General features: G+C 33.3%; 1 protein-coding gene across 1 annotated transcript in view; it reads left to right on the top strand.

Annotated features, from left to right (window-relative positions):
- Positions 1-5,205: 5,205 nt before the first annotated feature.
- Positions 5,206-27,715, top strand: part of LOC117108339 (roundabout homolog 1-like) — a 58,177-nt gene continuing 35,667 nt past the window's right edge. The window contains exons 1-3 of the mRNA XM_033250326.1: positions 5,206-5,306; positions 5,526-5,647; positions 10,580-10,760. Coding sequence (XP_033106217.1) covers positions 5,258-5,306; positions 5,526-5,647; positions 10,580-10,760 — 352 coding nt within the window. The 5' untranslated portion in view covers positions 5,206-5,257. The remainder of the gene's footprint in view (positions 5,307-5,525; positions 5,648-10,579; positions 10,761-27,715) is intronic.

Here is a 27,715-nt window from a genome sequence, read left to right as displayed (position 1 = left end):
CCCTAGCCTCTAGGGACTTGAATCCTCTCAATTAATGAAGTATATGAACATTTCCAGCTTTATAAACCATTCCTTTTAAATTTGATAAAAATTTAAATGTCAAATTAATTTTGATATAGGCCTACATTTTTTTTGGAAAAGCCTATATCGCTCAAATAAATGTAAATCACCAATTTTTTTGCTTTTACATCTGAAATTACTATTATTTTAATGTCTTTATTTCTGCAAAATTACATTGTAAAAAATCCTTAAATAGTGCAGATAATTAAATTATATAAACATTTTCAACAAAACGAATGTGTGTATCTGGTCCAATCTTCTTAAATGGCCATTTTAAATTAAAAGTTTTCATTAAGCATACCTGCATGCATTTATTTTATTTCATTTGTTAAACTATTAAGGCACAAGTACCAAAGGAGGGACTACTTGGTTTACCTTTATGGGGTTGTTTTGCAAATTATTTATGCTGTAAAATCACTTTGAAATATGTGTGGAGTAGTTGTTGATAATTAAAGGGTGTAAGTGTTGTCTAGAACGAAACCACCATTGTCTGTATTGAAGTATCTGCGGGGCCAGTTCTTAGTACTGTTTATGTATTCATCATCTCGGCATTTCATCTCCAGCGGTACCCTGAACGTTTCTTTTGTCTCCTGCCGATCTTGGAGCATTCCAAGAACTACAGCAAGCTGTTTTTTGTAAGATTTCTTAGTCATCTTCTCTTTGTTTTTTTTCTTCTGCATTATTTATCATCATGTCTATATAATTGTATGTTTCCTGCAGTTAAAAAATAATATTCAGCTTTCTTTTTCCGAAGACTGTAGTCCATATAGGAAAGCTCTGTCCACTATGAAAGTTTGTATGACAAGAAACTGTTGTATGCCCATATATACAGTAGTCATGATGTGCCTATATATGGTCCTTATGTGATGTCATCATAACCATATTTGGCATGTCACATGTTTATGTCAATTAAAATGTGATAGTATTTACAGGGTTTAAGCGAATAACACTACAAGGCAAAGCAAACAATATCAATTTTTAATGAGCATAAACTTACATCCATTGCATAACACATAAAACAATTGGGCAAATGTCAACATATTGAAAATTACTTTTTAAAAGATTTTAACACTACCTCTCCCTTCCTCAACATTTTACATCTGTTATTCTTTTATTGTGTCTCTTTTATTTTTAATGTGAAATGCATTACAACAGTTCAAGGAGTTCAAGGTCAAGGTAATCTTTATTCTCCCTATAAGAAAAGAAAATTACAATGCCCATCTTTATCTTTAAAAAGATTTAATACAGATTATTAAAATGTCCAATACAAAAATAAAATAGATGATACTAATTACTGCTTACTGAATCATAGATGCAAAATATCTTGTATAATTGCTTTGTCAAGTCTACCTAGTTCCTGCTGGTAGAAAGAGAGAAGATAGTGGTTTATGCCAACACCGCGCACCGGAATCTAACCAATTCAGAATGTATGGATAAGTTTTATCATCCAACACAATAAAAAAATCCTGTACAGTTACTTATAGACGAATTTGATAGACTGCTGACCCAAATAAACCAAACACTCAAACATTATTTATTCCTGATTCATCCTTTCATTTTTTCTTCTGTAGCACATCCTCCCACCTTACTCTACAATATTACCCAATGCTAACCATAATGGACCAAAATATATATAATCATAATATATTATTCATTTTGAACTTATTCAGTTGTCTGGAGACATTTTCAAATTGATTTTTTTAGTAAATTTTTTTCATCATAAGAAGAAATAATCTTTGTCAGTACTTTAGTCAAAATTTACTAACTGCTTTTTTTTTTTTTTTTTTGTAAAGCGCATTGAGGCTTTTTGCAGAATGCGCTATAGAAATATGGAATTATTATGATTACGGTATTGTTACTTTAGACCTGAATCTTATTAAGGGGATTAGAATAGTACAGTAAAGTGTAAATACATTTGTGTAATCAGCTGTCAGATTTGAACCCAGTACTCTCAAGATTTTAAGGCAGTCCCTTTACTTATAAACCACCAAGCTATTTTTCAATTTATCTTTCCATACATTGTGGGTGACATGTTTGAGGTTTCCTAATTAGATTTTAATTTTGAATGTTTCTCTTCCGTATTGAGAGAACTTCCAAAGTTTGGGTCTTTTTTGACAAAGGCATCATTGCATATTTTATATTCTGTATGAGCAATAAGATACCATACATGTTATTCATCCTTCCAGTGTTTTTTTTTTTGTTTTTTTTTTTTTGTTCTTTGGTATAGCAGTCCATTGCCTCATTTGGTGGCTGGCACAAGCTTCTCTAAGACATGCAGTATAGGCCTACATATTTCACCACATGTTTTACCATTGGCAGATGTCACTGGAGGAAGGTGTCAGATCGGCGAGCATTAGACTGCGTTGTTTCCTCCTGCCATTGAGCATTATCAGCCAATTATCCACAATTGCAAAGCTTGCATGTTACATTATTTTACACCGAGTAGCGTTCGCAATTCTACAATTTAGACATCATTAAACTTGCATTAGTAAACTATTTGTTAATGTGTTTCTGTGTATATTGCTGGATATAAAGCTGGATATTAAACTCATTTTGTCTTTTATATTATGATTTTCTCTTTAAATGTAGCTCTATTCGATAATAATGTATTCAAAAACAGGCTTGTTTTCAAAATTTATTTCCACTACAAAAGTACAGATGATTATGGGTAATACACATGGGAAAAAGTTTTTTTTATATCTTTTTTAATATCTTTTATATCTTTTTTGTCATGTGTATTTTATTTGTCACCACAAGGGAATTAGTTACATGATAATAAATTAGGTGGTAGTATCCTTGAGTTATAGTTCAGTCTGTCAAATAATCTGAACTTTCTTTCATTAGATTTTTTTTTGTTTGCTAGTACAGTAAGCTTAGAGCTATGGATGTTCCTGTTTGCATCACAAGTTGTTGAAACTTCCCTATATTAAAATCTGATGAACTTATTGTTGTGCAATGTGGGCACCAGGTGACAAAACCAATATTAATAGAATTGAAAGCATCCAACAAAGAGCCACCAGAATAATTATGTTTAAAAAAGATGGTGACTGGGACACACATTATGAAGATAGGCTGAAAACGCTTAACATATTAAGCATAGAAGATATTTTTAAATATCACCGGCTTGTTCTTGGTTTCAAAGTTCTTCATAATGTGTGTCCCCCAACATTAACAGAGTTTGTTCATAAGAGTGAGCGTTGTGAGGGTAGGCATATTCACTGGAAAGCCAAAAGCAATATTTTTCTTAATTCTGCTTTCGTGTCCTTTCCCATGGCTCTGGGAAGAACTACCTCCTCTACTTCAAAACTCTGTTAATGTTTCCTGTTTTAAGAATAATTTAATTAAGCATTTTATTTCATTTTATGTTTCTGATTAGTTCTGATTGTTTTTGTGTATTTCATTTTATATGAAGGATAGGGAGCAAATATTGTTCGGGCTTTCGCCCATTCCCTATCCGGGCAATGCATGATGTTTTTCTCCTATATGCTTTTTGCCAAATAAATATTATTATTATTATTATTATTATTATTAACCTGATGATGTATTTGATGCGGATTTATTGTACCATTTATTTAAATCAAAACGCTTCTCCTCTGTATAGGTTGGGCTGAGAAGGGCCATTACAGAAAGGCCATGGATGAAAAGCTATGTTTGTTATTTCTACAAATGGTTGTTTATGGTGCTATGTAGTTAAATAATGATTGATAACTATTTTTGAACACAAGGTTTATGGTGCCTGATCTCATCACCTCAAAATTGTCTTTCTTCCCATCTTCATTGTCTCTTAAAACGTTCCTTGGTTTAAGCCTTTGTTCTATCTCGGGTTTGGACTCATGGGAGAAGCCTTGCACATTATTTTTGTATTTTATGTATCATGTTTTGTTTGGCAACGATAAACCAAACAATTTTCATTTGAAATCAAGCTTGGCTTTTCAAACAAAAAAAAATCTAAAATCCTACATAAATGTTTATGTACGTGCATAAAGACTATGGTATATATTTACTACTAATATAAAAACATTTTTTTATAAACTTGGATTTTCTGTTATACCACATAAATTCAAATCAAATTTTATGTTAGGAATCACACAATATTAATATTTGATCATAATGTAATACTGCAGTATTTTGGCAAAAGGATGTGGAAATAATAATACACAAATGCCTTCCAGTACTGTATAAAAAATGCGAGCACAATGCTAAAAACAATAAACATGTTTGTTACATTGTGGTTTGTTATTGCACAATGTAACAAACAATGAGCAATATAACGTGGCTGTTGTACCTTATTGTGTTTATTTGGAAAGAAGTGGTATAAATGGCTAAAAAGTTGGGTAAGGGAAGGGATGTATGGGGGAGGGAAATGGAAAGGTATTATGTGGCAAAGGGGAAGGGATATACAGTAGGCCAATGTGGAGGAGGATTATATGTGGGAGGTATTATATGTGGGTAGGTGTATGGTAAGGAAATAATCCTACAGCAGGGGCGGATCCACAGGTGTCCAAAAGTGGGGGCCGAAAATGGGGCCGATTAAGATAATACTACCCTAGGGGGTTCAGGGGCATTCCCCCGCGAAATTTGTGTTCTAGATGCCTGAAAATAACCTCTGAGGCGTTTCGGGCGATCAATTTTTTCTTTTTCTTTCTTTTTTTTTTTTTTTTACACCTTCCAAATCTGACCCTGTACAGTACAGAAAAAATATTAAGGCACTTTCAACCATAGAACATAAAAATGTAATATGTGGTCGGAAAAGGGTGGTCGGAAAAGAGATATGAATATTGGGAAATGATGTGAAAATGGGGATGTAGGGAGAGAATACAGTATGTATGATGAGATGGTAAGGTACTATTATGGGATGTATGGAATGTGCAAGACCATTCTTAATTAAGTTTTAATACTTAATAATTATTATATTTTTCAAGTTATTTATTAAATTTAAGTTTTTTAGATAACACAGTAGGCATATGTACAACAGTAAATTTTTACCTTAAAGCCAAAAGAAATAAAAGTAAATAAAATTGTGTCGGTATAATTTTCAACCGTTTTTATCTGTTATCTGATTACAATCTTGGTTACTGATATATATGCAATATAATCATATTACCAATCAAAGTGTCCACAATTGTAAGTCTGTGATTTCATTTCAATTCTCTCTTGCATGTTGTGCCCTCATATGAACCTATAATTAGAAGCCGTCATGGTAAATATAGGTTTACTTGTACTCTCAAAGGACCGCACAATAAAACGTATGTCATGTCTCACGACGACTGAAATTCTGATGACTATTGTGTCAATAATATAACAAGGTTAACAATTCATACCGTTGAAAATCTTTAGACGTTTTAATGAACTTAAATTTTGTTTGCTTGATATCGTATGAGCTCATCGACAATGACGAGCACTCTACTGATTACTACACGCGAGCAGGTGATTTGATTTTGACATTATCTCGGCTTAATTTTCAGGTGTTGTGTCGCAAGAATTTGCCCCCGAGATTATTGAGCACCCACTTTCGGCCATTGTTATCCGTAACAAGCCGCACACATTAAGATGTAGAGCGGACGGCAACCCGTCACCGTCTTATCGGGTAAGTCTCATCAAGACGTCTGAGTAAACATTTGCACAACGCATTAATCTGAAGCTCATTAATGGTTATTTATTCATCAAAGGAATCAATTTGAAAAAAAAAATGACATTGTTGCTCAGCGTAAGATTCATGTAAGCTTTAAGAAATACAGGCTCAAGGTTATTACAGCATACATGACTGTCAGTTTTATTTACTGTGCATCAACTTTTTTTGCTTTTAAAGCCGTTCGATAAATCAACATGCTTTCTGTTGCCGACAAAAATGCCACGCTAATTGGCGATATTAAAAAATATATATGGGGTATGAGAATAAAGGCGAAGATTTGCGTATGAAAATTAGTGTAAAAATGCATGTTAAATCATTGTGAGCTTTTTCAAGTAGTTCTGAGAAAAATGTCTAAACAATATACATCAATAAAAGCATTTTACTGTAATTGTCATAATCTAATAATTTATATAATTGATTTAGCATGCTTCTTCTTAGCATGTCTATATTTAGCAAGCTGAAGTACACATTTTTGAAACTACCCTTGTTTCTTTCAAAGATTACTGTAACTGAGTTGAGCTAATATAAAATTATATAATAATATATAGTGCATTAAAAAATATAATGTTTTTTACAGGAGTATTGAAAAAACACAATACTAAAAATACAGGCACAGACTTTATTGTGGGGTTCAGCAGCTGTGCATTCTAGGGCCAACGGAAGCTCTTTGTGGCCCTGTTTATGGAGCTTAATATACCCCCACCATAATTCCTGCCCACCATAATTCCTCCCAACTCTGACATTCCTTCCTTCTGTTTCACATGGCCTATATCCCTGATTGTGATCTACCAACAATCTCTCTCTCCAGGAAGATTCTCACCAGTGGATCAAATTCTTTATGATAATTCTTAAAGCATCCTCATCAAAGAATGCTTCCATAAATAAAGATAAAATTGCTGACCCCAGTGGGACAGTAAGATGATCGGAAATGTGGTGTATAAAATCAGCAGGGGGTGTGTTTTGTGGTGAGATAAACTTTAGGTGTTTAGTTGACTATCCAATAAAACTCTGTAAATAAGTACTTCAGAGGTCAAGTTTAACATCGACAGGTCACAACCAATTATTGCACTGTTTTAAGTACACACACTCTCTCTCCCATTCCAGAATTCATTTTGGCTTTTTACAAGCCAATGTTCCCATCATTTGCACATTAACTTCGAATCCCATGACGACGGTCCATATGTTTAAAACCGTATCTCCACAAATTAAAGGTATTCGTGTTTATTGTATTGATTCAACCCGCGATGCCACACAACTTGCGGCGATCATAACAAACATGACCAAAGCAAACATCATCGTTAAGAGTTGGATGGTGGCTAATATCTCACTGACAATGATTAATGTATATTCAAGAGACTCCCTAACTTACTGAAATATGATGACTTGCCTAGTAAAGTATTTATAGGAAAGCTATTTGCAAAAAAGTATTCTTTTTAAAGTTATAACACTAACTTACTTTATTTTATATTGTTATATTTATCTTAAATAGTATAAAGTTATAGAAAGTACCATATCCCCATCATTTTACGATCCTCGTTTTTGTTTTTTTTAAATAAAGTCTACAAATTATATATTATTTTTTTCCTGTTTAATTCCATCTCCTAAATTCTGTCATTCCCTGTTTAGTGGTCATCCTTAACATTGTTTTTTAAGTTTAAGTTTTTTTTTTAATTTTTTTTTAGAAAGTTTTTGAAATTTATATTTTTTGACTCTATTCTTTAGTAATTTCTTGGATTTTTTTTGTTAGTTCCTATAGACTGAATTAGTCAATAAACCAAAGCCATTACTGAATAGGTGGCAGTTTTTTCACACAATATAAGCCTCCGAAAGGTCCACTGATTATTCTCGGATAAGATAGTATAATACATCGTGTCAGATGCAATATTTTGACATTAATTATGTCATGGAATGTCAGGAATATGTATTATAGTATGTATTATAACTATCTATTAAGCCTCCGCTCGAGTAAATTTTGACAGTTTTTAGACTCCTCAAACCTATTTATTTGTACATTTTATTGTAAAATAAGTTATCAAAAAGTTTTGGTAAATATTTCTTTAATAATTGTCACGGTATTGACCGGTTAAATTTTATATGGAGTGAAAAAATCAATGGAAAACATTTTTGGCATAGCCTCGTTGCATGAACATGGGCCTAGCCCCAGATTACAGTCATACAAACAACGGTCTTCTGACTGATTGGCCATTGTAGACAAAAGAAACATCTTATTCTTCAGTTCAGCAATTTAAGTTTGTCCAGTAGTTAAAATATTTCATACAGAAATTGCAACAAAGTGACTTGGTGACAGTATTTAAGCTGAATACTGTATGTACCTCCAAATCAACAGCGATCACCTTGGTCAGCTGGATGCAGTGAGTCCCGCGAGCGACGGGCCTAGGCCCCCTAGAAGGCTTCTTGAAATTCTTCCTATTTTTAGTCAAAATGGAAATTTAAATCAATTCAACCTTAATCTCATGAATCTATGAGTCATTCACAATGTATACATTCTTATAAAAAGTATCTTCTACGCTAACTTCATTACATTTTAGACGAATTAATAAACACCACTTTCGACTCCGTGTAATGCATCAGCATAGACATTTACGATGTAAACAACTTTTAATACCCAATCTGCCAAATTTTGATGACGTAATATTTGGTGACTGATTCTGTTTATTAAAAAACATAAAAATTACAAAATAAAGTCTAGGCCATAAATATGGTATTTGTCTTGTCCTGATGGCTGTATCTTGCTTCTTGTCAAAGTGCAATTTTTCCAGCAGTCTGTATAAAATTATGCAGGGATTCAAAGCTATTAAATTCAATGTTTAAGAAGTCTGTTGTTATATTGATTTGTTTACTGTTATTAGAAATTGAATCATTTAAAAAAATAATCACATGTTCCAACACTGAAATAATATTTGGCATTCTATTCTAGTCATGGAATTCAGTGTTCCAGAAAATCTGGTGAATTAATGAACGTCTGTCTTATTTTGTCAATAACGGATTTATCGTCATTGTGGTACTTCCTTGTTCATAAGAAATTACTTCATATTGTCAACATTTGTCAGACTCGAGCACCGGTCGATATCTGAAAGTCTGTGAATAGCTTCATAGCAATAGCAGACTGTGTGGCTCTAAAATTGAATGATCTAAAAATATTTTTAATTCGGCTGAGAAAGTGTTTACTGGTTGAAATCTGCCTTCTCAAGCAAACTTTACGTTTGTAATAATTGATAATTCACAATGAATTCATCGGCTTATTTCATTCTGCATTTGAAAGCTTTCAGCTGTAAATGTTCTCGTTTTAACGTTTCCAAATCTACGCTTTACATCCATGATGGCGATAACATTATTATTAATATGAATATTTGCCAAATTGTCGTCGCCGATCAAACATTGAAATTTTTACGGCATGCTTCGTTTCCCTTTTCTTTCTCTTTTATTTTATAGCACTGCATTTGGCTTTAAAGAGAGTATAGAAATGAATTTGCTATACCATTGCATTTGCTTTATCTTTCCTTTTGAAGAGGCCATTATAGGTACTATAAGACCTAGATACATGTAAAGTTTACTGTTAGCACTCTGTAGTGTAACGCCATAAATCTTACAGTTGGTTGTTTGAAGTTGGAATTTAGAGCAATGCTTTAATGCTCTTGTTACGATAAGCTGAAGTGGCTTTGTATGAACACAAAAAAAATAATGTATATTGCTATGCAATGTCGCCAGAAGACATAAAAGATTTTTACATGCCTTTCAAAAATAGTAGGCCTATTCTAATTGCTCTATGTAGATTGTTACGGTATAGTGTATTTATTTCATTTAAATTGTATAATTTTGTTTTAAAAACTATTTATATATTTAAATTAAAGTGTTAATTATAGTATGTCTCTGTTATTGTTTTATTTTTTAAGTTGTTGCTCAACAGTTCTGTTAATTCATTTGTTTGTTTATATTTCATTAATTCTTTTGTTCTTTTATCATTCACTTATCTGTTCATTCTTTTATTCATTCATTCATTTATTCATTCATTCATTTGTTCATGTATTTTTTTGTTAGTTTATTTCACTAATTTTTTTTGTCTTGATAATATACACACACAAAAAATTCAGGTTTGAAAATCGACAAGGCAGAATTACCGAAAAGTATACTAAAATACTGTCCAGTGGTTCACTACTCAATTCATTATTGATTGATTGATTGATTCATTCATTCATTTAATATTCATTCAATTATTCATTCACTTATTTCATGCATGCATACTTTTTATTAATTAATTCACTTATTTATTTATTTATCATTCTTCTAGCATTTTAGTTAATTATTTGGGACACTAACATAATGTTATAATATATATTGGGCTTGCCATGCCAAAACCAGTGATCAAAACAAGAAAATTGACTTTGATGTTCATATTCTCCACATTATAATGATAGGTCACTTTTGGAATTAACTTACTGTTTCCAAAGTTAAGTAAAAGTATTACTGACACAAAATGAATTACTCAGAATTTAGTGAGATTATGCTGGTTTTGGGATGGGAAGACTCAAATAATATCAGTAGGAATGACGAGCATTTAAAGTTACAAATACTTTAATAAAATAATTGAAATTAATACTATAGAATATTATTGTTAATGCAACATTTATGAATGTTTTCAATTACTTAATAATATGTAATGTCAACTAAAGACTAGATGAAATTTTTTTCCAAATATGCAATGTCTTTACAATGGTTCACAAAGAAGGATAATCTGCTAGACATTATTATTAGCTGATTATGTGACTATTGGAAACTTCATGGATGACATTATCAAATTGATTCCACATTTATGATCACTTTTAATCAATTATGCTCCAATTTTCCAAATTTAATTCTGTCCTGTAGTGGTATAAAGATGGCAGACCGCTTCGTCCAAGTATCCATTATACAATGCTGGACTCGGGGGCGCTGTTCTTCCTGCGCGTGGCTCAGAGTCGCAGTCAACAGGACACAGGGGTCTACTGGTGCGAGGCTACTAATTACCTAGGCAGCCAGTTCAGCCAAAACGCAACATTGGAAGTTGCCTGTAAGTAAAATGATTTTTTTTTCTTTTTTAAATGTTATTATGCAGGTAGCGTTTGCTTTTGATTTATTCATCATTGTTCTATTCGGTTTTTATGTGATTGTTCTTCGGCCCCAATTCTTCTAGGTTTTATGTACTCCTCAGGTCCCTAGTACATATGTGAAAGTGACCTATATTTCATCACAGCAATCAAATTAATTTTGTGTGTGTGTGTGTGTGCTCGTGTACATGATCTGAAATCGGGAGAAGCGTCACGCATTGCAAATCAAGACAACATGAATTTCTGTCGTCTTGAGATAAAGTTTATAGACAGAAGAGTGATTGAATTTCATTGTAGATTTGGGTATGAGTTGGTTCAATAATTTTGATAGCTCGCGATATTGATGTTTTTTAAAGAAAAATGTATGAAACCCGAGAATATTGATTGCGTATACTTAGCTATTATTTCAGTTCAGGAGTGACATTTGAGCCCATAAAATTAATGTTTGTATGTAATGTTGAAGGGTAGTTTGTTACAACTGCAAATCTCATTCAAAGGGACGTGATTAAAATTGCGTATGTGGAAAGACAGTGTTTGAATAAATTTTACTTTTTTTTAAATTATTGTTTCTTATTCAAACTGGTACCTTTTTAGTAGCAGACTATTACCTGTAGTATTTGTTTACATGATCCATATTCAGTAGGCTAAACCTCATTTAAGGATTATGGAGCTTTTCTTTTAATCTTGAGGAGGGGGAAGGAGAATTGTTTTTTGATAAGAACCTAGGACCCTAGAATTAAAAGGCAAGCATCAGGTGCATATAGGCTTTTTTTGGCCTGGGGGGGGTGGGGGGGGGGGGGGGGTGGAGTGTTGTGAAAAATTAGAATGCTGAACTAATCCCAGAATTTAGAACTAATTCCCAATTCCAATGAAAACTTAATAGTCATTTTTTAGTACATTAACCAATTTGCTGCCATGAGGCATCTTCCCCTCCCCCACACAGCCTCCTCCCCTCCCCACACAGCCTCCTCCCATGTGCATCTTAATCCCCAAGGTACACAGCTCTACAAATAATTAAGTACCTGAAAATTAGATAATGTTTTTATCTTTAATCAGCAAGATACCAATGCCATTCTTATAACTTGAAGATTCCTCAATGCAAGATAATTTTTTGTTGTTGTAATAAATTAAATATAATATATAACTTTACAACACTGATAAAGACCACAGCCATGGTTGAAAACTTACTTGGCATAAGTTATATTAACTTTCTCCAGTGTTACAAAGCTTAAGGATTATGTACCATTCATATACATTTTTTATATTCTTCAAATTGCAGAAACTGTATTCATCAATTTCAGAATTTTCATTGTAAAATGTCTGCAAATCTGCAAACAGTAGTATGTTTTTATATATGTCTGCTAATTTAAGTTCTGAAAACTGATTAAATTTAGTGTACACTCCGATTTTTAATAAAAAATGTTATCTGAAAACTGATTAAATTTAGTGTACACTCCGATTTTTCATAAAAAACGTTATCATATACTGTCTTGGAGCTCTCTTTCTGTAAGTGCCGCTAGGGACTTTAGGGTTTTTCAGGGACTGAAATGACAGGCAGAACCGATGATGAGATCATCTTCTTTTAGGACGACTTAAAAGCATTACATACAGGATTTTTATATATTGTATAGCTGCCATTGGTTCCAAGATGGTGTGTAGTATGGTAGTGGTTTTGAAGTCATCTTTACCTGTACACACACAGGGCCCCGGTTCACTCCTGTGTAAAAAGTTTTTCATACTTGTAAGTCAGTACAGCTAATGATGGACAGACGATGACCTGTCATGAGGCCTCATAGAGTTAGATTACTTATATAAACTGTGCTTAATAAAACAATAATTTACGTGACATGGTTTATGCAATTTGTAAACCTACTTTATGGCTTGATGTCATCAATGACATTTCAAGTAAAAATATATATGATCCATATGATGCAATCCATGAGTTTAGGGTTTCTAGAATGAATATATAGCCTAATATTTAAATATAAGAGTATATGTGATGAATATTCTTGTTTATTTAAGGTATGTGAAAGGGGAAAAAACCCGGGGGAGAAAATTCCAGGGGAAAAATGTCACAGAGGGAGATGTTCAGATGAAAAATACTGGGGTGAGATGTGCAGATGCAAATGTCCAAGGCAGAATAAAACCTGCTTCCGGAACCTTCTGTTGTCAATGCAGGTGTCTTAACCAACTGGGCCATTGAGGCTTTGTTTAAAATCCAAATATACTTATCCATCTACATTTCACACTTTTGCACGTGGATAGTTGGACAGCACCAGTCTCTGATACATCGCAAATGACAGCGATTTGTGTGATACGCCTTCTTCTTGTAGCATTTGAAGTGATCTGCGAAAAGATGCTTTCTATACATCTCCATCAGTGCTTCATCATCTATAAATAGACAACTCTATAGACTGCCTTAAAGCAAAAAGTATAAACTTCATGTTACTACAGTAGATGACACTTTAAAAAATAGTGTCAGTTCATAATCATCAAGCCTACTTCATCAGATGCATTTCCTGAGTTTTACTTCATAGATTTATAGAAAATTAATATGAAAAATAATAATAATATTCTGTTTAAATATATAAGTTTACATTACAGGAACAACTGATTTTGTTGCCTTAAATCATTTCTGAGTTGATTAAATTGGCTTGTTTTGTGCTCTCTGTGGTGTAATTAATGGTATTGGAAACCTAAACTGCACCATTAGAACCTAATCAGGCTCCCTTGTAACTAATTGAACACTGTTGAGTGTTTTGCAATTAAACATAATGTTGAAACACCTGCCATCGAATATTCAGATTTATGATTTCCCCATAATCCGCATACATGTATTAAGATTATGACCCCTGACCTTGTTAGTCTTGATCATGTAGCAAAAGGAAGTAGTGATGATGATTGAGATCATCCATTCCCAACTGGAACCTCATCTCAAATTGGTCACGAAGCTCTTGTAAAGAAAAATACTGATTTAGGTGCTTAGACTGGAGCTAGTGGACGAGATCCAATGATTAATTGTTATTCAGGAAAGTCTTCATGCATGGGTAGTGACTCAAAAACAATTATTTTTTGTCAGTTTCCCTGAAAGATAAAAGATTTAGAAACACACAAAGTTCAAATGATAAAGATGGTGACAGTTTTTTATTCAATTAACTGTTTTTGTTCAATTGTATCCATTACAGTGATTATTGGCCCTCTACAGATACCATACCTCCAGCCTTCCAGAAGATGATTCTATCCTATCATCTGCTACAATGTAAATATTGAAATTGTATCTAGTGCGTACAGTATTTTGTTTTCATCATCTATTCCAAGGACTGTGCCTCAACGTAGATTTGTCATAGGCATGAGGACCCTGAGAGGGCCCTGAGCAATGGTGATACTAATAGAATTTCATTTGTTATTTATAGTCAATAAAAAATATATAAATAAATACAAAATACATAAAATAAAATTTAAAAAGTAAATAAATTATGGAAAAATATATATAATAAAATAATATCAGTAAGATAAATATTGTGTTATTTTCATCAATTTATATACTGTAATTGTAACAATATAAATGTATATAGCATACAATATTTATCATTTAAAAAATAACTATCAATAATATTATAGTATACTTGTACTGCATTCATAAATTCTCTCAAATTGTTTCCTTCATGTTTTTCTACTTACCATTTTGAGTGATGGAGAGACTATATATTTTCAGCTCCTAAATAACCATTTATGTCAAAAAGAAAATCTAACTAAATGCATTCTAAAGTATCTTGCTAATGTCTGCCCTAAATATTTTTTTTCTTTCGCAAAGATATCTGTTTCCGACTCAAGTTTCTCATCCGGTAAGCAGCACTTATGCAATCGTTGGCTAAATGGTATAGAAAATGAGTCTAATTTACGTAAGAGGACAGTCATGGTTAAAAAGGAACATTGCGTTGGTAGAATGTCCTCATGTCTTCTCCCGATTGTGGCAGTTTGCATGTTGTTTTCAAATGTCAACGGTTTAATAATACGGTCATTAAGAGCCTCTGTAAATTGTGGTTTCTCATTTTGGTTGGCGGCTAATTCTCTTGTGCTTGCTAGCATGTTGTTTACCTTTTTTTCAAAAGTATCTTTACAACTTGGAGCACTGTAAGCTCTGCTTGTAGGCAAGTTACGACGATGTTAAGTTATTAGCTCCGTTTTCTAATTTCAAATGATCGTGCTTTAAGAGTCAGAGGATCGATTACAATGGCGCAGAGGTTCAATTATGTTAGAAATACAATTATACAATATTATACAGCAAACACAGCCTCGCACGTTATACATTTGTTAAGAAGTGTGTACAGAATGTTATTCACTTTTTGCTTTACAATTTTCATTTCAACAGTGTTAGGTGTTTGTGGAATAAGTTCTTGATTCATTGTTAATTAAAGGTGGTTGTGATGGTGGTCATTATCAATACACATAGTGATCACTATGATAATCCACATTTAATTTAAGATGGTGATAAAATGTTGTAATGATGATTATAATGATAAATTTGATAATGGCTCAAGCCTTGATGTTGATTAATGATGATTATTATGATAGTCATTGATAATGATTTATAGAGATTTTGCAAGTTCATTAGTGTTGTATATTATTAACAAATAAAATATTGGAAAACTTTCATCAAATTACATCTAAATTAAGTTATTATGATGTGTTTTAATATTGATAAGAAAGTTACATTAAGTCTGAGAAGCCAATCATTATCTGTGAGATTTATGTCAGACACAACAGACTTTGTTTGATCAAACTTTGATGAAGGAAGGCTTGCCCCACTTACAACGGACCTTGGAAAAACAGACACTAGGCCTAACAGTACATAAGTCTAATCTTAAACACTTAAGTTGAACATGTGTAATTCTTTCTTTTGCCGCTGATATTCTGATTCCGATTCTGACTTACGCCTCATATTGAAATATGCTAGATTGTTTGTAGAGCAATCGATGTGCGAGTAGAATTAGACCTAAGGTTTTATGTCCATCCTGAAATTGGCAAAGTACTCGCTTCTGGATGTGAATGAAATAAATAATTAAGGATTTGTTCATATCAACCTTCTACAGCCGATAAATCTGTCAGATAAATTTTGATGTACATGTAGGAGGGAGTTGCAGTTAATTTACAGTATTAATCTTGATATTTCTGTAAAGTGAATCTTTGCCAATTTCATTCAATGATAGAAATAGGAAAACTTACAATACAATTTGACCTGTCTTGACCTCTACAGATGTTGTAACATGGACAACATAGTAGAACGACTACAGTAGTTAAATTCTAGGTTGAATCATGCATAGTTGCAGGAAAGCATGAAACTTAAACCCACAGTGATACTATGAATCTGATAAGGATCATAAAAATAAAATAGACAACAAAAAATAATGCCTCCTAGTTGCCATCATATTGAAATCCAATAAGGCCACCAAAATATTTAACATTAGCCACTGTGACGATCATATTAACCATGTTTGTTAGATTTTGTGGGATCGTGCATTTTAAAAGATTGCCGTTTCACAAGGGACTCTTTCTGATAGGTCAATTATAATTAGCTTTTAATTCTACAACTTTCCCATTAAAAATATTAAAATTCATTTGTTTTGGCTTTTACATTAAGTCATACCAAAGATTATATTGCATTTAATAAAACCAATCAATCAAGGTCAATTAATCAATCAATCAGTAAGCCTTAGGTCGATCAACCAATCAAAGTTCAACTTGATTTGTTTTGACATGAATTTAAACTACTTTTATGTTTTTTTCTGAGCAAAGCCTTATCCCTCATTCGGTTCAAAATGTCATATATAATGGATGGCTATGAATTTGTGCATAGATACTTAATGTAACAGGGTTCAGATGGAAGGTTCATTGTGATATGGGTACATGCTCGTTTAATACATGAGCGCCATTGTTACAATCACTAACCATGTTTGTTAGATTTTGTTGGATTGTGGAACTTAAAATATACAGCTGTTGTAAACTACTTTCATTTTTTTCTGTGCAAGGCCTTATCCCTCGTTCAGTTCAAAATGTCATATTTAATGGATGGCTATGAATTTGTGTATAGATACTTAATGTAACAAGGTTCAAATGGAAGGTTCATTGTGATATGGGTACATGCTCGCTTAATACATACGTTTCTAATTGAAATATACGTTATGTGACAACTTAATGTTGTATCTGTCAGTGGTAATTTGGTGTAGAGATTATACGTTCTAATTCTGTAGTTAAATGTAATACATATATAAATAACTTAATACCATCTAAACTGCTTGCTATATGCAGGTTTATCCTGGCAAGCATTATATAGGCCAGAGGCTGTTGAAGTGGTGGATTTATTTTAAGGGGGACCCTGCTGGCCTGGGCCATCCAAAAATTTCTGAGAGTGCCATTTCCAGCCTCTAGAGGTGCCATAATCATACATTTTAATAATTTTAATTTTTTTTAAATATAGACCCTCCATCAGTGGAAGTTCCTCTCTGAGCCCCCTCTATTTCAAATTCCTGGATCCGCCACTGTGTTGAGTGTTTTCAGTGCTTACTGTTATTTTATGAGTGTAGCTGCACTGTTGCTGCTCCTCCTCCTCATCTTCATCTTCCATCTTTTTCTCTTCCTCATCTTCCTTCTGCTCCGCATCTTCTTCACTGCTTCCTCCTCCTTATCTTCTTCCTCTTTATCAACCTATGCTACTGTATGCACATATACTGTAGTATAGGAGCTTGATTCCCGGCAAGCATTGTTTTTAGGCCAATTACCAATTACCAAAATCCGGTGTTGGTTGAACTACTATTACGGCCATGTAACCTACCAAATTTAACTTGTACTGGTTCCCGATGACGAATAAGACCACTGTTCTGTCTGTTAGCGATCTCTACTGTTCGTGGCTATGTATCAACGGTAGGTTTAGGATGGAGGTTAGCAAAAAATCTTCACTACAATCGTGTGAAAAATTATGCTACTTTGATACGGGACGGAGCAGGGATTTTAACTACCAATGTTACCTAGCTATTGCCCACACTTGTGCTACCAAGTCCTCGCAAATATACCCTATACAAGCTGAAACTCTTCAATAAATTTCCACACTTGTGCTACCAAGTCCTCAAAAATACCCCCGTAAATGCAGCATCTACCCGTATAGAAATATTTAAGAGTGAGCCCCCCGGGTGCTACTCCTCAACTTTCTCATGTTCCTTTTCCTCCTCTTCCTAATTTGCTTCCACCTCTTCTTCCTCTTTTTCCTCATCTTCTTTTTTTCCTCCATTTCTTCCTGTTGTTCCACACCCTTTTTTAATACTTCACCTCTTCTCCCCTCTGCTTCCTCCTTGTATTCTTCCTTATGTTACTTATCTTCCTTCTCTTTCTCCGCCTGCTCTTTTTTCTCCTCCTCATCTTCTGCTCTTCCTCTACCTCATCTTCCTGCTTTTCTTTTTCCTCTGCATTTCAATCTTCTTCATCCTCTCTTCTCTTCCTTACCATCCTCTTTCTCCTCCTCCTTCTCCTCCTGCTCTTCCTCCTAATCTTCCGTATTCTATTCTTCCTCATTCTCCTCATCTTCCTCTTTTCCACCTTCCTTTTTATCCCCTTTTCATCTTCCTTCTTTTTTCTACTTAGAACTCCCTTCTCTTTCCCCACCATCACTACCTCTTCATCTTCCTTCTATTTCCTCCTCCAAAATTACCTACTATACAGAAGATGAACATTTCACAGTTTGCTACTAATTAGCTCATTGGTATTTCCCAAGAGGTCCTGATACTAAAATAAAACAAAATTACTATATTTATAAATATTTACAATTTATTTTTTGTGAATTATTTTTTTTTTTATAAATCCAAAAAGCGAATACTGTATAAACACACCACAAGTTTCTAATATCAGCTTCTTTTTTTTGGTGTTTTTGTTTTTTTGCCTTGCATCACTATGCAAAGTGCTAAATCTTGATTATCATTATGAATTCTGCCATTGGAGAGGTCTCATTTACTTTCGAAAGTCATACAAAGTCGTGCAGATGCCTAGCGATGCGTAACCGATTTCCACAGTCGGAGGAAAGTCATGTCCAATGTAATCACCATATCGTTGCTAACATTTGAAATAAAGTTTGACTGCTATGTCTACTTCCATTGACGAAGTTGATTGTTTCAGCCAGGTTGTCGAAGGGCTTAGCATAATGTATAGAGGCATCGAAGGGGTAAACATGTAAAACATTTCAGACAATTTTGATCCGCGGTACGATGAAAAATCCCTCGACAATAATTGATATCACATTCAATGTTCTTGCTTTTCAGCGATGAGACATTAACGATATATAGTAGCAGGAAATCAAAGGTTAAAAACGCCATCAAACTGAGTAATTTGTATTTGATTTCCGAAGGCGAACATGCCAGTAAATGAATGGAATCAAAACTAGGAATTCCAGTCAGATTTTGTTTGTCAGATTAATAAGAACTCTGATGGATATCCTCAAGTTTTATTGAGATTAAGATCCAGAATTTGTCCTCACAGAAACTTGTAACGGTCACAATTGCCCATATCAAAACACAAGTGTACATTTCAAACACAACTATGAATGTCAACACTATAATACATAACAATTTAAAAAAATTAAAAACAATCAATATAGTCTATACATTTATATAGGCCTACATTTGTACATGAGTTATGAGTATGCCATCGTGTTGGGATTTAATATTTCGACATTGATTATGTCATCATCATCATCCTGATGATGACATAATTAATGTTGAAATATTTAATCCTAACACGATGGCGTGCATTTCAATACTTGGAGTATTTATTATACTTTCTTATGAGTATGAGTACATGAGTACAGTATGTTGAAGTGAGTTTTATGGATAAATTTGTAGCTATGATTATTGTAGGCACGAATGGATGGTATAAATTATTTGGAATGCCGGTTTGTCCTACTGTGCACTGAGTGCTCCTGAGATGCCTGCCTGATCGTAGCCAGTTATAGTACTTCTGGTAATATTGTTATTCATTATGTCATTCGTCTTTTTAATTATACTGCTTAAAAATTCAACGTCAATACATATCTTCTTTAACAATACAACATGCCTTATTTATCAATACTTGGTTGAATTTTATGTGCATCTCCTAAACGACCATACGATAGAACAAAACAGAACCATACTTTGCACAACTGAGGTATACAATTTCATAATCATGGGGTCAACATGAAATTAAGTTTCATAAGAAATTGAGTCGTGAGTTACCTTTAAATATAAGTGATTTTGCAGTGAAATTTATAAACACATGTTCTACAGAAAATCATTTTATCTTCCTTACCTTCCCATTTAAAAAAAAATCAAGTCGGCCTAAACTGTAAACAATTTCATAATCTCGCTTGACCCGCTCAGCCTTGTTTTTTATTGATTAATCTCAGGAATTTCCCTGTAACTTGTATTTTTTTCATGATTTGTTATTGGAATTTATCCGTACTGATCCTGACTGGCAAATACCGGTATGGATTATCCATCAGACCCGATCACCTGTGCTGATCATCAGCGTACTAAAAGTACACCTGCCTACTATTACTCAATCAATTCTTTTCCCTGTCAGTCGTCCTTACTCGGCTTTAATCCGGCCGTACTTGCGATGATCAAGTCAAGGAGCAGATGAGTTATGGAAAGGACTGGTAGTTGATTAATAGGAAGTGTTTTGTGTTAATGATACTGATGCGACCTAATACATCCAGTCTGATGTGGTAATATAACACCAAAGGGAAATAAATATGTAGACTATGAATGGTAGTTATTCTATGCGTTGAAGACCTATATAAACCTTTTTTGCAACATCAATTCATTCAAAACATTAAAAATAAATAGAAAAAATAAAATTGTCCGCATAGTCATTTCAATCTCTTGCATCTTCTTGGAACTAGAACCCTTTTGTCATTGTTGACAGGCCTGAAGAGTTCACTTATATTGTGATTTTTTTTTTATCATTCATTTATATTTCAAATTCCAGCATTCTATTCATTTGTATTATTTGTATAAATATTAATTGTTCTTAACTATACATCCTTAAATATTTTTGTATTGTTTTAATAATATCCTATATTGTTTTTCATAATATTTAAAAACGATCCTTATGTGTCTATAAGGATCGTTTACCAGCCTACAGTATATTATAAGTTACTTTTCATTGCGGATGAAAATTTTTGGAATATGTGTTTTTACACTATTATTTCCAGTCTTGCATAAATTTGATAGGTTGAGGGCGAAGATTGTATATTTTCACTTGATAGTTATTTCGCGTTGAACCTGGCTGTAACTAGTTTGAAACTCTTTAGAAAATAGAAATTGTGTTGGCATGACATTTTACCCAATTTATTAATATAAAAATATGTAGAATAACATAATGTTTATAATATGCACATGTCTAATTAATGAGCTGTGCTTGAGCAAGGTTTGAAGAAGATCCAAGCAAAGAAAGTGACAAAAGTGATCGAATTCTGCTCAAAAAGATATGAAGATACTGTAGGATACAAACAATCAGACTAAAAAAAAAATGGCGTCTGCTGTTATGTGAAAATCCAATAATACAAAAAAAAATTCCCCCAAAAAACCAATAAGTGTGATTGATCTGCCAGTCAGATAAATGTACAGTATAACAATAAATGTTGAGTAGCTAACTGTAGTGGAGTGTTTTTTTTATAAACATCACATAGAAATTATGTCAATTTTTTTTAGCGTAGTAATTGCATTCATTAGTGCATCTTTAATTAATTAGGCAGCTGCAGTTGTCATAGGAACATGCCAATAATTCTTCAGTGTTGTTCGTGTTGTCGAACGCTGAGTGATGAAAAACTCCTAGATAAATGCAAGAGAATTCATCAAAATGGATTAACATTTGTTGGCGAGTTTCTACAATTATGTGCAAGGCTTTTAAATGGACATGAAGGAGAAAGCCTTTTGTGCGAGCATTATCTTCTCGGTAGGTGGTGTGATTCAGACAGCCTAGCCTACAGCTAAAGTTTAGTCAGGAAACAATACGACAAATTGCAGCAATTTAACAACGCTTATGGTAATGTTATCAAACCTTTACCTCCCTTCAAATTTGCTAAGACTCCTTCAGGCCAAATAAATATGTTTCTCATATTTGATACTACTGTATATATACCCAGTCACATACATTTATGGTTAATAATACCAGGCCATAGACACCCACTGATTTGCATTACTTTAAGAAGAGTCATTGAGGGCTGATTTCTTTGGTCTGTGATTGGTTGTAGTGTTGGTGACTTGTAGTTCTTTTCATTGAGCAATTTGTGTGTTTGATGATCACAGGTGCATAAAATTTAAAACCATTAAAATACAATTATACCAGAAATATTACATTAAAAACTTTGAACCAATTTAAAAACATTCAGACAATAGAATAGGGACGTGAAGGTGTGGCACATTTAAAAATTGGAACTTTTTAAAAGAACAATATTAATCATTTTGGAGAGGATTATATATTTAACATATTGCAATATTTACATTTGTAGCAGACTGTGCTTGAGAATCCCCTCCGGAAGCCCCAGCTATGGCGCCTGTTGTAGGGACAATGATCACTGTAAATGAATGTTTTTGGCAATGACAGTTTGTTTGCAATCTAATTTTTATTTTAGAGCTAATAACTTTATTAAAACCAACAAAGTACGCAATTCAAATATTGAATTTTTTTTTTTTTCAAGGCTTTTAGCTTATGATCAGAACATATGGTGTCATACAGTTTGTTTTTTAAATTTGAGAATTCTCAGTTGGTGTATGTTACTATCATATTGTGAGATGGATGTTACATGATGATGAGGTGTTAAGTAATGTCTGATATCAAACATTTGTTTCTGAACTGCAAATAATCTCTAAAAAGGTTTTACCGGATATATCAGGTAGCCTTGAAAATGGCACATTCTGAAATTATACAACTGTGCATAATCCTCCCTGCCATTGAAATTAATTAACTCCATTCTTTGCCTAATACTTGGTAAATCCATATCTCGTTAATCTGTCTTTTTTTTTTTTAGTAATGTGCTAACATTTTTTTCGTATATTTTGTTCAAACAAATTTATTCTGTCTAATTTAGACGACATTTAAACAGATTGTGTGTCTAAATAGATCTAAATACTGAAACAAATTAAATGTCTAATATTATAGACTTGCACATTTTTCTTACATAATGTAAATCTTGTTCTGAAATTAAAATATCTTTGCTTTCTATAAGTGGCCAGAAATATTTTTAAAAATAGCCTTACTGTCAAAGTAATATTTATCTTAAGAAAATTACATAAATATTAAGTTGTTTATATATTTATTAAGGCAGGACTTTTTTTATACCTTGTTGGCGAACCCGCCGACTGCAAATATTGATGATTACAATTTTATTTTTGGCTAATTAGCGCACCCATTGGCCCACAAAAAAGTGGAAATTTCAGAAAAAAATGTAAGTTTTATTTATTTTTATTACGCTCTCCGCTGCCTTGAAATCTCCAAAGATACGATATGTATATTTTTTCCTAATTATATAAATTTGAAGCATTTAACCATCCTATTTTACATTCACCAATAAAATTTTATTTTTATTTTCTCCTCCATCTGGATGTTTTTGGCAAAACCATTTGATACGAAAACAAAAATTTACTTTTATTTTTATTCCGCCTTCCTACGATGATCTTTAAAAAAATAAGTACAAGAAACAAGGAATAAAAAAAGTCTTGTCTAAAGAATTTTTTTACATTAAACTTTAAATTTATATTTACTGTTATATTTAAAAATTTATAGTTCTTTTCAGAACTACGTACAGTACGTGGTGTACCGCAAACTTCAACGTATATGGCATATTAAGAACTTATACACTTTTATTCCTAATTTTCAACCATAATGTTTTATATTTTTGGACAAAAATATTTAGACAAAATGTGATTCGAGACTGCTATATTGCTACTAAAATCCTATAATTTTATTTTTAGATAATATTTAACATTAGATGATGTTTTGATCCAGACAAGTTATAGTGCCTTCATTAGTGGCCATTCTGTATGCATTAGCTCATATAGGTCGATATTGAGTACTCAAAAAGAGATGAGATGTAACATATTGTTTAACACATGGTCAGAAGTTCACAGTCGTCTTTAATAATTGGTAGACGGGTCTGCTCCAGATAGATCACTAACTATCGACGGTAATCCTTCTGCTATCCTGCGGGCAATCTATGTAGCTGGTGCATTACAAGTATGCACCAACTTTCCGCTAATCTTTCTTCATAACAGGTCATATATCATACGTTCAACTGCTAATGTATTGAAAGCGGCTAAGCTTTGCAACTATTCCCAACAGCTGTTTGCCTGTTCTCTCCTCTAATGCAATCTGGCCTTCTCGCAAATATAACCGGCAAGTATTTCCTTTGAATTAACAATGATTTGTAAAGCATAGGGCTGTCAGACCCACAACAATGATTTTGACACTGATACTCAGCAATAAAGGAAATCCATTGTATTACCTTAGATGTCAAAAAGATTAATTTCAAAATACAAAACAATTCCAGAATAATTTTAGATTGATTTTAAAAAATAAGTTATTAATCATATTAATGATGAAAAAAAGTTTAATAACTTTATATCCAGTTTAATAATGTGTTTAATTGTCATTTATTGTTTAATTTTGATGTAATAATGGTCCTTTTATTGATAATCTTGTCAATTGTTGATGTGGTTGATGTAACCACAGATACTAGTACAGTGAAAACTAATATTTTTTTTTATTTTAAGCAATTTAATTGTGTAGATATTTTTAGGATCGGCAATTGAGTAATTCATTTTATTTCTAGATAGTATAAATTGTGATTTAGATGATTTATTCCTAGTATTATAGTTGGTCAAAAAAAACAAAACAAAAGTGACTCTAAACAGAGAAAGTGATAAAATATATTTTATTGTTATTTAGATTTGAAATATAGTCATGTATTGTATATCTTTTTGACTGCTGATTGTGATGCTGTAATAATTTTAAATTTGTTATTGCCAAGATTTTTATTTGATCAATAATTAGAATGAAAGTAGCACTTTAGGTAAGAGCTGAAATATTTATTAAAACACAAGATTTTGTGTATACGGTACACTTCTTGAATTTAAGATGAGGTTTATTGCATGCACAAAAGCTTGTGTTATATTGAATATCTAACTAGTCTCTAAGTGCTACTTTTCATCTTCTTTCTGATTATAAATAATAGACTACAATTATACTCAAATAAATAATATATAAAAACAAAATTCACTGCCTTTATTATTATGTAATATAATTTGATTACCAATATGTAAGAATGAAAGTAGCACTTTAGAGAGGATCTGAAATATTTATTAAAACACAAAAGCATTATTGAACATAGTACAATGTTATATTACATATCATGAAAGCTTGCGTTTTGATTATTATTTCAACTTGTGTCTAAAGTGCTATTTTTGTTTACTTATACTGATTATAATTGAAAGACAAAGACTACTATTATAGATATTATTACTTGCCATAGTTTGTAATTGATATTGTTAGAACAGTGTAAGAAATACAAATAAAAAATTATATTATTAATATGGTTGGCATATTGATTTAATACATTGTTATCCATAAAATTATATACAGGTCTCCCTCCAATTAAAGACCACTTTCGGGACCGGAGTTTCTATTGTCTTTAGCAGCTTGGGTCGTTAATTAGAATAATAAAGATAAAAGGCAGTTGTGTATTGGGAAACCACAGAAAAGTGGTCTTTAAATGGAGGGGTCTTTAATTAGAGGTGGACCTGTATATAATTTTATGGATGCTTTAACTCTTTCGCTACGGCGAGCCGCTCACACCGGCGCAGATAAAATATGCAGTTTGAGGGGAAAGCCGCTGACAGCGGCTTGTTGACGTCACTGTAAACAAATGAGGATATTCCGGGGATATCCCCATGACGTTTGCATATATTATATTGAACAACAATCTGCATGACCTTTGACCTTATTTTGAGCCGTTGTGGGCGGCTTTCCGTCTGAATAAAGGCTGAAACAGGCTTCAAGCTGGCATTGTTGTTTTGAGTAAAATTTAAATTGCTGCGCTTGAGAGACGTAATTTAACTGCAGAAGAAGTGCTTTGCAGACTTGCACAGTGGGATGTCAATGATGATGATACCCAGAGTGATAGTGATTGTTCAGATACTGCCACTGAATCACAAGATGACATGGATATTAGCGATGATGATAGTGTAGGCCTAGCTAGTCATGATAGTGATGGTAGTGAAAGTGTGCATAACACTAGCACCAACGACGGTGACAGTGAATGTGACTAATTCACAGAATGATGCTGCGAGCCTTGTATTTCCCTTTCAACCCACTCAACAGAGGAACCCTGGTGTGCAAGCACTTTTGGATGAGAATTCAAGTGAGTTAGACTGTTTGTTTGAATTGCTGTCAGATGACATTCAAGATGACATGATTCGTATGATAAATGAGTTTGCTGAATACAGGAAACGTATAAATAATCCTCCAAAGCGTAGGTCTGTGTACAACACGTGGAAGCCAATTGACCGCCATGAACTTTTGAAATTCCTGGCCGTACTTATTGCCATGGGTCTCAATAAAAAGCCATCAATAAAGGAATATTGGAGCATGTTCCCACCTTATTATAACCCATGGTATCATAAGATGTTTTCAAGAGATAGGTTTGAAGTAATCTACCACACAATGCTTCATGCATCCGATATTGATGCACTGTCGAAGGACAAAATTGAACCCTTTTTGAACAAACTTCTTGAAAAGTTTCAGGAGGCATTCTACCCATTTCAGAATCTATCGTTGGATGAAATGGTGATTGGGTGGAAAGGACGTTGGAAATACAAGCAGTACAATGCTTCCAAGCCCAGAAAGTATCACATCAAGACATTTGGACTCTGCGACAGTATTACTGGATATGTGTGCAACCTTCTTGTGTACTTTGGGAGAGACACTTCGTACAATCCTGATCTAGGCAGGGGCACTGGTCAAGCAGAGAAAGTGTTTGAGTATTTACTGAGGCCTCGCGGTAAAGGTCATCATGTTTTTGCTGACAGATACTACACCACAGAGAAACTGATAAGGTATCTAATTGAAAAGAAGACTCACTTCACTGGCACACTAGCTCTCAATCGGAAAGGTTTTCCACTGGAACTGAAGACGCTGAAACTGAACCATCGAGAGGCTCGGTGGTACAGGAGTGATGATGATAAAATACTACTGTATGTGTGATGTGGAAAGATAAGAAAGGGAAGTCAAAAAAAGAGAAGAAGCCAGTTGTTGTGTCAACACAAGCTTCGGTCAAAACCAAACTCATCACAATAAAACAAGGTGATCCATTCAACATCCCGGAAGTTATACAGGATTATGACATGTCAATGAATGGATGTGATCGCATGGATCAATCTGTATCATACTATGGACAATTCAATCGCAAAACGATCAAGTGGTGGAAACGCATCCTCTTATGGCTCTTGGAAATTTGCCAGCCTAATGCTTACATCTTGTATTGTCTGACACGTGCAGATGACACTCCCAAGTTGAGTTTGAAGATGTTCAAGAACAATCTTTTGATTCAAATTGAGAATCAGCTATTTCGAACCTTCCTCCCAATGCTGATATATCCAGACCAAGACCAGGGAGACCCTCAATTCTTGAGAGATTTCAAGGGAATAGGCACCTTGTGAAGTATGTCAAGGATGACAGAAACTGCGTGGTTTGTAGCAATCCTGTCACTCGCAAAAGGACAAACTTTGTGTGTTCTGGTTGCACCGGCAACCCACATCTCCATCCAAAGGAATGCTTCTACCAGTATTATACATCAAACTAATTCACATTTCAGTCAAGTAATACTCAGACTCATATACAA

This window comes from Anneissia japonica, unplaced genomic scaffold, assembly GCF_011630105.1.
Source record: "Anneissia japonica isolate Jap-2015-1 unplaced genomic scaffold, ASM1163010v1 scaffold426_len1935630_cov189, whole genome shotgun sequence".
In the NCBI taxonomy this organism is placed as follows: domain Eukaryota; kingdom Metazoa; phylum Echinodermata; class Crinoidea; order Comatulida; family Comatulidae; genus Anneissia; species Anneissia japonica.
Note: the sequence above shows the minus strand (reverse complement) of the source record. Positions and strands in the feature narration are given on the sequence as shown.